Source organism: Alosa alosa, chromosome 11 (assembly GCF_017589495.1).
Source record: "Alosa alosa isolate M-15738 ecotype Scorff River chromosome 11, AALO_Geno_1.1, whole genome shotgun sequence".
Lineage (NCBI taxonomy): Eukaryota > Metazoa > Chordata > Actinopteri > Clupeiformes > Clupeidae > Alosa > Alosa alosa.
The window spans coordinates 15,675,776-15,688,798 of NC_063199.1; the positions used below are offsets into that span (position 1 = coordinate 15,675,776).

Here is a 13,023-nt window from a genome sequence, read left to right on the forward strand (position 1 = left end):
ATGGTCAGGCGGTCCCACCAGTCGTGCTCCTGTTTCCTCACTGTGATGTTCACCTGCCTCTGGGTGGATCTGTGGGACACCTGCGCCAAAGCACAATGCAGCGCGATAACTTCATTATGCATCATTATCACACCCACACACACACCCACACCCACACGGGATATGCTGCATTGTGGTTGACAGATGGGACTATCGTAGCGTACCTCTGGCTTTACAGGTTTCAGGAACTCCAGGCTGAACTCGTAATCATTCTCTCCTTTGGCTCCATGCCCCTGGCCTAGCACAACACAAACACCCCGATCTCATTAGATCGCTTTACAGGGTGCATGGCTGAGAGACTGAATTTTCACCTCATAACAGGCTGACGACCTGGAGCTGTGTGGGCTCAAACAAACAGCTGAGTATGACTAGAACAATGAGCTCATACTCAAAACGAAAAAAGTAAAAAACAACAATAACAGAATCCTTCTGTAGACCCAACATAGATTCTCATACTGATAAGGAGAACACCTTACATGTAGTCAGAACAGCTCTGGCACTAGTTTAGAAAGTGACAACTTACCCCTGAAGGTGAGGGTGTTCTCTTCAACTCTGATGGTGAGATTCTGAAGGGAACAGGAAATTAAACATACAGATAATGAGATCAGGCAACAAACTCCTCCCTTTCCCCTTTTTGCTTTGCGTGTTTTTTTTTTCCATGGTTAACATGCTCGACTGCATTGCTCAGAGACTGGAGCCACACAACACCACACCAGACAGTGCACAGCACACCACACCACAGCACAGTCCAGCACAGTTGAGCTATGTGCTATTCATGAAATTGCACAATTCAGAAGTTCAAGCAACTCTTCTAAACAAACACTCTCTACAAACAGGGTTAGTATCCGAGATGTTTTGATAGGCAGTGGTGCACCTGCTTGCATGCTAATCCTGTCATTGTTGCGATTGTAAAGTTCATTGTTGTTGGTTGTTTTGTTTTTTTACTTTAGCAGTTCATTAAAATTTGTAATGTTCCTTCACAAGTTGGGTTTCTCATTTGGACGTCTGTTCTTAACTGACATTTAGACTTCAACCTAAACAAGAGCTACTATCAGAGAAGCTTATAAATATATAAAGCGTTTAAATAATGCATGAGATTCCCAGTGTAACTTGACCATATAGCATCTGTTGGGACAGATGCGCAATGCTTAAAGGTGCTATATGGCGTTTCCTTAGTTTAAAACATCCAAAAATGTAAGTCAATGCAGAAGTGTCATGGCTGCGCTTTCGAAGCCTGCAGAATTCCACATGTCTCCGAACGTGATAAAAGCTCAACGTATCATAATGTCACATAAAACTGCGATCAACCATCACCAAAATTCTCTTTGACATCTTTTGTCATGGACACTTTTTGACAAGTTAACGTGTTAAGAGATATTGCAGAGACATTTGGTGATGGATGGTGACTGTTTTTGGGACATTCGAGTCACGTTAAGCTATTTCACGTTTAGCGTGAATGTCCCTATCTGTGATTCAGGAGACTCAACTTCATCAACAGTGATGTTACCCTACATCAACCCAGTTGTGTGAACTCACTCACACAACCTTGCAACAAACAGGCAATGAGTAGGCTATTATCAAGAGGTTACTGATTGATAAGATCCGTTATATGTGATACATCGTGAGATTACTATGTCACTGCCTTATTATCAGCTTTTATCAGCTTTCAGCAACCACTGTCACTGCCTAGTTTTTAACACTACTGCTAACAGAAGTCAAAGCACACACCGACTGGCACTAGCCAAACAAATCAGATGTCACTACAAACAGCGAGCCAAAAGAAATATGGCTTATGTAAAGTTGTCAAGTTTGGTAGCTTGCCATCGTCTGTTTCTTCGAACTGGCCATCAGTTCAAAGTACAGCGCTAATGTTTTATTTGAGGTCTTCTCAAGCCATTAGCTGGCTACATAACATTACCTGAGCATCGCTCAACTCCACTCGCAGGTAGATTTCTCCGTGTCGCTGAGCCCAGTAAACATGAGGAGTGAGTGTCTGCATTGTAGTACAATCAATCGTTTTCACTTTATCTCAAGAATGAATGAGGTCGGTCCCTCAGGCATATCGCGAAAGCGGAAGCGGTTTTCTAAAGATAGGTTGTATCATTTGCCCAGAATATTCGGCGAGGCCAACGTGCGCGCCCCACCAGTTAAAGTAGTGGTTGACGGGCTCGTGCACGTGCCACGATTTTTTTTTATCATGGTGCATTCAACAGTACTTAAAAAAAAAAACATGTCGAATGCAATTACTTATGATGTCTTAATTATAAAGATACAAATGCGTGTATTATTTAAATTGCTTGATACATTTAAATTCGGCAACTGTTCATGGATGTTGCAGTGGTGCTTCCAGGCCAGATGAGGCACTGTAGCAAGTTTTTAACATTTTTATTTATTTTTTTGTTATCACATCAAGGGCGAAGAAGCCATGTTTACGGAAGTTAAAGCAACACTCGCTCACGACAGACGCGGCTTGTCATTTTGTGTTGTCAGGTGTTGTTGTCCATGTGAACTTTATTTTTGACGTAGAATTACAATACGTTTGATGTATGGAATACAATACAGAGCACCTGACAATTATAGCTTAGCTGTATGTGTGCAAAGTGTTAAGAAAGTAACGTTAAAGAATGCAGACTGATGGCGTTGGAGTACATTGTCCGACCGACTTGTCACATGCGACTGATACGAAGATTCATGTTCTTGTATGTGTAACTGGCAGTGTCGCGGCACTTAAATTACCCTTACTGGTGGGTCAGCTTCTTCAGATTCCCGGGGTGAGTAGAACGAACGAAGTTCCCTTTAAAAAAAATGCCCTTGCAAGTTGGAGTCATATCATGATTTATATTATCGCCACTAGATGGCGACGTTTAGTCGTTTATTAGTTTCAGATTACATACAACTCAACACAGAGAAAAATAAATGTGTTTATGTTGAAATGTGATGGAGACACAAGTGTCAAGTTAAGGTTCCCTAATTCTATATGAGGTTAGGTCATTGTGAGTCCAGGTCTACAGTGATTTGAATCATTGAAACACATTTAGCCAAATACCGTCTTTTAGTATATAAAAAGAATAGTTTGAACTAAATTTGAAAAGCCAACTTTGAGCATGCTAATAATAATACAGTTTTTTTTTTAAATTGTTTACACACAATTTTGAAAACCGGGTTCTTTTTTTCACAATATAATCACAGTTATCCAAACACCACACTCAATTTGCATAATTCTAAGATTGTTTGCAAAATTGCACACTTCAGTCAAAACATACACACTTCAGTCAAAACATACACACTTCAGTCAAAAGATATACACATATTTGTAAAAATGCTATTAGTTTTCATTTAACCAACACAGTCCTCAATGATCAGACACTATTGCAGCCAGTTCCACACTGCTGTGATAAATAAGAAACACATTTGAAAAAAAAAAAAAAAAAAAAAAAAACTTTAGGAAATAGCATACTAGATTTTTGGCCAGACATTGTTATGTAAGGGGATAATTTAGACGTCAAAAAAAAAAATAGTGACAAACCCACAACATTCTTCATGATTAGTTTGAGATATAGGGAGAATGTACAAATAGGCCTAGTATAAACGTACCAAGCACTGCACAACACTGATGATGCAGACTGAATATTTCAAGTATTTATTTCAATACTTACAGTATTTCGTACCATAATCAGTTACAGTAATCAACCAACAATGAAATCAATGAAACAAATAAAATCTGTAAACAAATAAAAATTACTGCATGAAGTACACACACTTTGACTCTGAAGAAAAACTAAGCAACAAGAATACTGTAACTATTCATCATCTCTCTGTCTGCCTCTTCCTCTACCTCCTCCATCTCCTCTTTGAGCTCCCCCTCTCATTCTTACTCTTCTTCTCTCCTTCCATTTTTGTTGAAGACAGGTGAACTCACCTGCTGCTTGTTGAACTCACCTGCTGCCTTTTATATAGCACACCTGAGTGCTGCGTTTTCAAATTAGCACATGTGTGCTTCCACAACTGGGAAAACTGTCTGAGGTCCATGTGGTGATTATACTGCAGCTAAGGCATACATACTTGAGACCGGGAGCTTACATACAAGGGCATGCAGCTAGACATTTACCTATAGACCCTTTCAAGAGAGTTCCATTATCAGCATCATAGTTGGCCCCACAAGACTTCCTTTTTAACATTCCATATGTTATCTTAATGCAGAGGAAGTAGATTGGGGCCCAAATAGAACGTTCAAGCATTGTTTTTGTTTACCTTGTTGAAAGGGTCCATAAGGGAATAGAGGCCTAGGCCATAGAGGCAGAATGGTAAGCCTCAGCGGCTGTTCAAACAGGGTCAGAGGTCACTTGCAGAAATATACAATGAATACCTAGGCACATATGCTGCATTACCTAAAATGGTAAGAAGGACATAGGAGTTTTCTGTTCTATTCTGAGTTAACAAAAACAAATGATGCTACTGAAAATAGGTATATAAGCTGTGTAAAGACAGGATGCTGGTAGCTTGCTTCATGAACCAATGCTCCGAGATGTATTAAAGCTACACCTGCAGTATCCTTTTGCTTTGTCAAAATTCTTCTGAGTTTGAATCAGTTAATCAGAATAAGACACCACATAACCTCAACAATCCTTATCCATGTCTAAGGTGTGAAAATGTGTGTAGAGTTTTACAAATCACTGTGTGTAATGTTTTGCAAAAAGGGTGAAGCAGACATTGTGTGTAATGTTGTGTTAATCTGTGGAGGTGTTTTGCTCCTTGGATTAGAACTTTGCAAATTGTGTGGACATTTTTATTTTAGTGTGTAAACAATCGTAAAAAACTGTAATAATGCCAACAATATCAATAATAGTAGCCTAATGATATCAAATATCAACAATGAAAATAATGAGTTTTCATATTAAGAAAAGCCATAATCATACAAACAACTATGTAAGAGAATACTTAAACACCTACATCAGATTCAGCAAACATTATTGGTAATTAAGCCCTGACAGATAGCCTATTAAGAGGGACTTTTTAAAGGAAGGATCACTGGTGGAAACCATACATTACCATCTCAGAACCACACAAATATTTCAAGATAAAAGCAGTGATCAAATAAGAATACCTAGTGTTAGAATATTTGGTTGCAAGATTAATGTTGTGTTGTGTTTTCTTTTTCATGGAGTTGTATCGATGTTGCATTCAAATAAGACTTGAAGGGTGGCTCAGGATCATTAGTAAAGTACTTTTTTTTTATAGATGGTACAATAGCAGAAGCAAAAGAACAGTAGCACTGCAGAGTCTAAAGGATGATACAGGGGGCAACTTTTTGGGCAATGTTGCTTAGCAACCACATCACCAGTTCCATGTTTTCTGATTGGATGATCGTGAAAAATTGGCTACTGATGATTTAGGCTGTATTTTGCACACTGGCGCTTGGTGTAAAACTCGTTTTCCACCTGCGCAAAGTTTAATTCGGTATTTTGCACATTTATTTTTTAAACAATGCGCCCAGGGGTGTGGCAATTAACAACTTAGGGAGGGGCCTGACACATTGTCTAAAAATCGTTATTGTACACCTGGTCAGAAGTCTATGGCGAGTTGTTTATATGTTACAATGGGAAACATACTGTAATTAGAATAAAGATATTATGAAATACTGTACATCTCATGATGAGTAGTTATTCACCATCATTTGCAAATTGGTAATGACTGTTAAAAGTGATTAGGGGAGAGGTGAGAGACACGTATGGAGCACAGCTGAAGACGCACTGTCACGAGATATAAGCAACTCCTCTGCAGGATAAATGTTGTTTTGTTCAGTCATTTGAGCAATATTTGAGTAAGTGTTGCTTTTTTCAGCCTATGTTTTCAATGGTAACCCATTGTCAGTCAATAGTGAAAGTAACTGCATATAACTGTCTTGTCGTTGACTGACACCTTGGTGAAGTTAGTTTCACTTTGCCAATGAGTTCAAATAATAGACGAGTGCAAATGTGTGAAGGCTATGATAGGTTTTAGTAAAGCATAGTTTAGGAATGACTATTCCATACGGTCTCGCTTCAAATGCGCCGTTGAATGCCAATACCGATGCATTTATTTGACATATCGCGCTTTGCGCCATTAAAGGGAATGGCAGATGTCATTCTCATTGGTTTAAATGATGTTACGCCCCAAACACACCCATATGACTGATTTAAAAACCTAGGAACACCTTGTTGCGCCATGTGCTCCACGTTTGATAATGAAACCCCTCCCAATGTGAACTGGACATCCTACTAAATTTGAATAAACTTTTGACGAGTGACGATGCGCTTTAGAATGTCATGATAGGGCCCTTAAATTCTTTTGAAAAAAAAATGTGGTCAAAATCAACAGAAACTTGCCAGAGCCACAATACTTAGCAACATTGCCAGGCGTCATTGCTCAAAAAGTTGCCCCATGTAGACTCTCCAGTGACTTATTTGTGGCGGCCCACCACAATATCAACCACACAATGCCACACAATGATGTTCTATACTGTACTTCTTAAATTGGATGAAATCCTTTCATTGTGGAGCTATGTGCACCTTTGCACAGCCTCTGCTTGTGTCTCTGTCCCTCAACAAACCTGGATGCATGTTTAAAGAAAACATTAAACATCCTGCAAGGATTGTTGTTGGCATAGAAGACAACTGACTACTGTAAATCGTGATTAAATCCGTTAGCACCACCACAAATAGAATTCAATTCTGTGGGAAACACTGCTCTCTGTAGACTCTAAGCTTACCACACTATTTCAGTCAATGAGTTAAGTCAGTGGCAGAATGCGCGCAAGAGTTGTATACATAAGAAACGCCTAGATATTGGGGTTGCTCCTCCCAAAACGCGTAACTCCCTCTATTGCGTGTACATTACAGAGGGGAGAATTCGTGCAGGCTGAAATGCGCGTAGTAACGTGTTTTTTTTTTTTTACGCACATGGGAGAATACCCCCCTAAGTTAGTAAATGTGCGTCTCTTGCTGTTTACTTTGCAAATATGCATGGTTTTCTATGGCATCAGTCTGTCTGCATGGGTGATGTCCGGAATTAGTGAGACCAACCACTATGTGTATGGTTGCATTGCTTAGGGACAAGTGAGATACAGTATGTCTAAAGTCTACACTAGTATTCACCAGGGTTTGTTCAGATTGACCCCTCGCCTGCCGAACAGACCACACTGAAAGTTTGACCACCTAGCTCTGAGTGGCATGTGCAGCTTGGACTCATCCATGTGTTTCCAACTGTTACTGTTTCTTGAAAAGAAAGTGACTCTTATGTTGAAATAGATCAACCTTAGTTTTGTTCGTAGTACAGTCTTGCTAAATGTGAAATCAAATAGTGTGTGCATGAGTTGTGTAATTTGTATGTGACAGGACATTAGAATGCCAGTGATTAGTGGCTGGAGCCCATGCCACCCATTTAGCTCATTACGTTTCTGATTTGTATTAGAAATGCCCATGTTGAAATAGGAAACTTGGAATACTGTAGCTTGAACAACTTGCTTATCATTTGTTCACTTCTCAGTTTCAAGTCATCATTAGTAATTTGCTTCATGTGGGTATCAACTCAGATTAGTGCAAGGCCTCCCACCATCCTGCAATGCCAGCTTATGCCCTGTTTCGTTTGAAAGCCTGGCTGATTTATTGTTGGACCACAAAGTCACAGTGTCCTGTAATCCCGTCATCTAACTCTTAAACGGGAACAAGTATGTTAAAACAGTAGGAGTTTTGGTGGGAAACTAGTGCTCAATATAACTACTGAAAAAGGTAAGCAAGATCCTCACCAACACTATTGCAACTTGCATTGAAACCTGAAAAGCCGGAGCGATTCCGTTGACAGGCACGCAGAGTGCCAGATGCAACAGACTTGCAGATAAAGCTCCGGAGGTTTGATTGCTGCCCAGATCTGAGCCATGCTTCAGCTCCTTCCCTCCTCATCCGGCTCAGGTGGCTCATGAAGCGGGCCGCTGTGCTGCGCTGCTCTCAGTCACCTCCTCTCCCACGATGGGAACCAGGCGTTATCTCTGCCTAACTGTCATAGTAAGAGAGCGAGAGAGAGAGAAGGGAGTGTGAAGCAGGTTTGGGGGTTTCCTGACTGTACGACCAGGCCAACTTCCTCCCTCTGAGTCTAATTGTGTATGTGCGTTATGCCATGTCTGTTTATATGGGTTTGTTTTTGTTTTGCATTTTTCAGGTGGAGGTGCGTGTGGTCACCACTGAGCATGCCTGTCATTTCTATGACGTCGCTGAGATACCTGTGCGAGTGTACACCGATAAAGACGAGTGGGAGGTATGCTTCAGGTGATCCCTGTAGAGGAACACACACACTTGGGCCAAACACACACACTAGTGCCAAACACACACACTAGTGCCAAACACACACACTAGTGCCAAACACACACACTAGTGCCAAACACACACACTAGTGGCAAACACACACACTAGGGCCAAACACACACACTTGGGCCAAACACACACACTTGGGCCAAACACACACACTTGTGCCAAACACACACACACTAGTGCCAAATCACCAGTGCCGTGCCCTCTGACGTCTGACTTGGATTTGGAGAGCGATAAATTACAGTATTCTGGTGTTTGGTTTGGGTCGTATTCAAAGTGGTTTGATTTGTGTCCCCGTGACTAATAAAAGGGGGAAAAGAATGTGTGATAACCATTAATAACCTTGTCGGTTAACAGAAAAAGTGACCAGATAAGGTCATCATTAGATAAGGTCAAAATGCCTGGCCCAAATATGGCTACATATCTATTTACTTATCTATGTGTGTGAAGTGAGACAAACTGATGGTAATTTTGATACCATAGATTTAATAGAGACCCAGTCAGACCATTAGTATGAAAAATCAGGAATAGAGTTTATTTATAATGATGCGCATCAAGGGAGAGACAGCATGACTTCACCTAAAGATCCATCAGCTGCTCTAACTAGACAAGGAAATAGATAGGGTTTAAGTATCCTTCCAGGCTGATGGGAGATGGCGTTGGTCATCCCATCTCACGTGGACTACACTGATTAGAGGCAACCTGGCAATCCGGAGCAGATAGCTACTGACGCAGCCATGCAGAACAGTGAAACACTGCAAAGTCTCAAAGTATCTCTAAATACAGTCACACAGAGATATATACAGGGACAGTACAGATATCATACAGTCATTACCTAGAATCATACTTTTAGTATCAAAGTGACCCACTAATGACAAATGCAGAACATTAAACCACATATTAGAATATTGGGTATAATGCAGAACATTAAACCATATATTGGAATATTGGACATAATGTTCTATTCCACTTTCTCTCAGTCCCCCTTTTTCAGCCTTTATGGCTGGAACATTTCATCAAATACTGCCACTGGGAAATGCACAAAATGTAAATGATTATACAGTTGTTTCATCAAAGTTAGTCAGATCCAAATAAGCAGGTACATGACTAGATATATGATTTAACTGATTTCTTCATAAGTTATGAAAAATAGCTATTGGTGTACAATAACAACCACAGTAAATCAAAAAGAATATTGGTCAATCCCCCTAAACTATTCAGAAACTCGTCTATATAATTTCTATATCAGGTTGGGATAATCCCATTGGTGTACCACCTTTTCAGATTATCAACCGATTTAGAGGCATCAGGACCTAAATCACATGTATATAAAAATAATAAGTTCTGAATCCAAGACTCTGAAGTCCCCCTTTAAAAGACTTGAAGCCTTTGACACCAAACAATAGCACAAATCTGATTGAATCAGAATGAGCCTACTATTTAACTGAGAGTAATGCAGTAATTGTGTCTCTTTACCATGTGTTATACTTAGGCAAAGCTGAATATAAAACCAAAACACATAAGAAATGTCTCTCAGCAATTCTCAAATAGAACCCAATAAAGGAAATGAATCAAATGAAACAACATGGTTACATGTATAAAAGTGGCCCTGACTGTCTTGATTTCTCACAGGGTGTGAAAAATAAAAGTTTACATAACACAGAGTACCAGTGATAAAAGCAATAACCAAACAGTTCTATGGGGAAAAAGAAACAATAGACAAAAGGAAAAAAAGTAGAGTCTGTAAGGCTCCCCTTTTTTTGACCACTGATTGCACCTGAAACAAAACACATAGATATACATATCTGGGCCCAAGGCCCCAGTAGTGCTTCCTAAGTTTCAGCTAACATTATTAAAAGATTTCAATTGCAATACTGCTATGATCAGTCACCAAAATTGGTAATTAGCAATGAAATATAAATTCACATGATCATGATCTTCATAGATACTCTTTTTTTTGTGTGTGCCTCATATCAAGAATTGTTTATCATACAGCAAAGCTAAATTATCTGAACCTTTTTCCACATTGTTTAAAGCAGGCCTAAAGACGTGTTTTAAAGAACTTGGTTAGCACTTTATTCTGAACATATTCTGAACGTCTGAAACAAATGAAAGGTGTGTTTTATTTTATTTTATTGTATTGCTGTATCCAAAATAATTGTAAGCGATATGGTCTAGTATGTATGTCATCATACCACATTATCATCTTGATACTGGTTTGCATAGCTGCAAAAACGTTTAAATAATGATACCAATATAACAACTGCAGTGGGTGTGTTGTTAATAAACATATGAACCATATGAAATAATATTAGTTCAGTGTAGTGAAGTGAACATCAACAACCTCTCATCCTCCATGAAAGAAAAAGCTATCTTTAATCATAACTTGATACACTGCAAGAGCTAGCTGTCTATGTTATCAGACTACTCTTAATCAGACTCCCCCTTATGATCTGCAGCAAGGCTGCAAGATTATTCCCTTAACTAAAATGTTGTCGCCTATAACACTGTGTCCTAGAGCTAAGTGTGTCAGAGCATCAACAATTTGATAAATTCACTGCTGTTGGTAAGATTACAACTTTGCTAAACTGGTCCCCATGTATGAATTTAACCGATATGCTTCAACTCTTGTCAGTGTTGTCACTGCCAGAAGCACGAGATTGTGGAGCAATGCTTAATACATACGTCCAAGCTAAAAGTTCTGCCACTTGTGCCCCTCTCCCCCTTTTTATCCAGAACCTTCTCTGCCCTCAGAACCTGTATGTCTTCCACTGTCGCCCATTCAGCCAGTCGCTCACCATAGTGTATGGTGGCCTCACTCAAAGCAGGACCTGGCAGGGCTCAAGGCCTACACACCTAGCCAATCAACAGTCAAAACACATCTGTGTCTACCTTGAAGCAGGAACATAGCGTCCGCATGGCTTCCAGTGTTTGCGGCCTACACGTGGAACAGGATAACTTGGGTCAGGTTCTATTAGCATGGGGAGCAGGAAGCTTGGGGAAACAATTAGCCTGTATTTAAGCAAAATGGTCATACTTTCTATGGGGCCTTTATTAAATTTACAAATCAAAAATTTAAACTAAAACTGGAATATGTAACCTGATATAATTCACATACCCATCACCTTGCATATGTGCTCCTGTGACTTGTAGTGGATTGGGGAGAGCAAGGATGGCCTTGATGCTTTGGTCCAGGCATCCAACACTCTTTATAGCACAGCACACAGCATTTCATTTTCCCTGCAAAGCTTCACTAAATTTAGTTAAAACAACAGATATTCATAGGCGGAGATATCGGATATCAAAATGTATATAAAAAGCTGGAGGATGATGTAGGAGGTTGCGACCCTATGACATTTTAGTCATTGATTCAGTCAAGAGGATCTCATAAACCTAGGTTTTTCTATTTAGGATGAATCACCCCTGAGCCTATTCGCTTTGGGTTTCTTTTCATCCAAAGACTACTACTACAAAATAGCCTTGACTCCCTACGGAGGAGATTTTTATTTATTTATTTTTATTTTACTCACCGAACATTTGCCTTTTGGTTTATCACTGGTTCTCGCTCCGACGTCTCAGGAGAATTCCCTTTCAGTAGGATCCCGTCACTGGGGGTCAGAAGGTCAGCCATCTCGCCTTGCTGTCTCAGACAACCAAGGGCTTTCAGGATTCCAAATCCAAGGTCCCAGACCTCACCATGTACGGTTTTTTCAGAAAGCTTGTTCTGACCCCAGATGTTTGGATCCCGGACCAATTTTGTTAGGTAAATCATTCGAATCAAGAAGATGAGACAGGAGCCAGTGATCAAAATCATCCAATTATATTTAATCTTTGCAAACCAGCACAGCTGGTTGAAACAAAGAGTTTTACATTCTAAGAGTGCTTATATACTTTAGTGGCTACATAAGTCAAGCGTAACTACACCTATAGTCATACAATTCTCCTACAATTCTCCAAATGTTGGTGGTTTGTTACCTTACTTGTTGTTGTGAGCAGATCTCTCATATATTAGAATCTCAGGCTTCTCTGAGTATATCTTATTCTAGGGCTAGGGCCTGAATCACCAGGGAAAAAAAGATATGATGGGCTGAAGCAACCTAACAGCCCTGGTCTGCTTGTAAGTCTCTGGTTTACCCGCTGTTGTTCAGCTCCCACGGGTGTTTCTAGAGGCCCATCCCCAGAACCAGGACTGAAAGATCACCCCTTTCATTTTGTTCCAAAGGAAAAAACACTTAGGACTGTAGAGATTATTAAATTACAATTGTAATTCAATGGCACATAATTTCCCAAAACTCTAAATCTAACAAGAATATCAAACAAGGGCATTCATGTCTCTTTTAGCATTGACAGTAAAACAAACAAAATAAAATAATTAAGGCATGTTGACCAAACACAAACCAAAACAAAATGTTTTGCCATTTTTAAGAGAATTAATATAGTATGCTATCAACATCAAAGCTGCCATTTTAAAAAAGAAGTTAACAACACTACTCTGACAAGCAACACCTTCAAATTGTTTGAACTTAGATATAAAATATTTGTAACTTCATAATTCAAGTGTAATAAACGTCTTTTCTCTTCTCCACTCTCTCTCTTTACACTGGCTCCCTGACCTTCAAGTGCAGAGATAACAACCACACAC

The 13,023-nt window shown here is 39.7% G+C and overlaps 2 protein-coding genes across 2 annotated transcripts in view; one reads left to right on the forward strand and one right to left on the reverse strand.

Annotated features, from left to right (window-relative positions):
- The window catches only part of hacd3 (3-hydroxyacyl-CoA dehydratase 3), a 5,759-nt gene extending 3,587 nt beyond the window's left edge, over nt 1–2,172 (reverse strand). Inside the window, exons 1-4 of the mRNA XM_048257232.1 lie at nt 1,958–2,172; nt 563–605; nt 204–277; nt 3–80 (exon numbers count right to left, since the gene is read on the reverse strand). Coding sequence (XP_048113189.1) covers nt 3–80; nt 204–277; nt 563–605; nt 1,958–2,038 — 276 coding nt within the window. The 5' untranslated portion in view covers nt 2,039–2,172. The remainder of the gene's footprint in view (nt 1–2; nt 81–203; nt 278–562; nt 606–1,957) is intronic.
- A 300-nt stretch (nt 2,173–2,472) lies between these two features.
- The window catches only part of ppcdc (phosphopantothenoylcysteine decarboxylase), a 36,456-nt gene continuing 25,905 nt past the window's right edge, over nt 2,473–13,023 (forward strand). The window contains exons 1-2 of the mRNA XM_048257410.1: nt 2,473–2,810; nt 8,233–8,328. Coding sequence (XP_048113367.1) covers nt 2,664–2,810; nt 8,233–8,328 — 243 coding nt within the window. The 5' untranslated portion in view covers nt 2,473–2,663. The remainder of the gene's footprint in view (nt 2,811–8,232; nt 8,329–13,023) is intronic.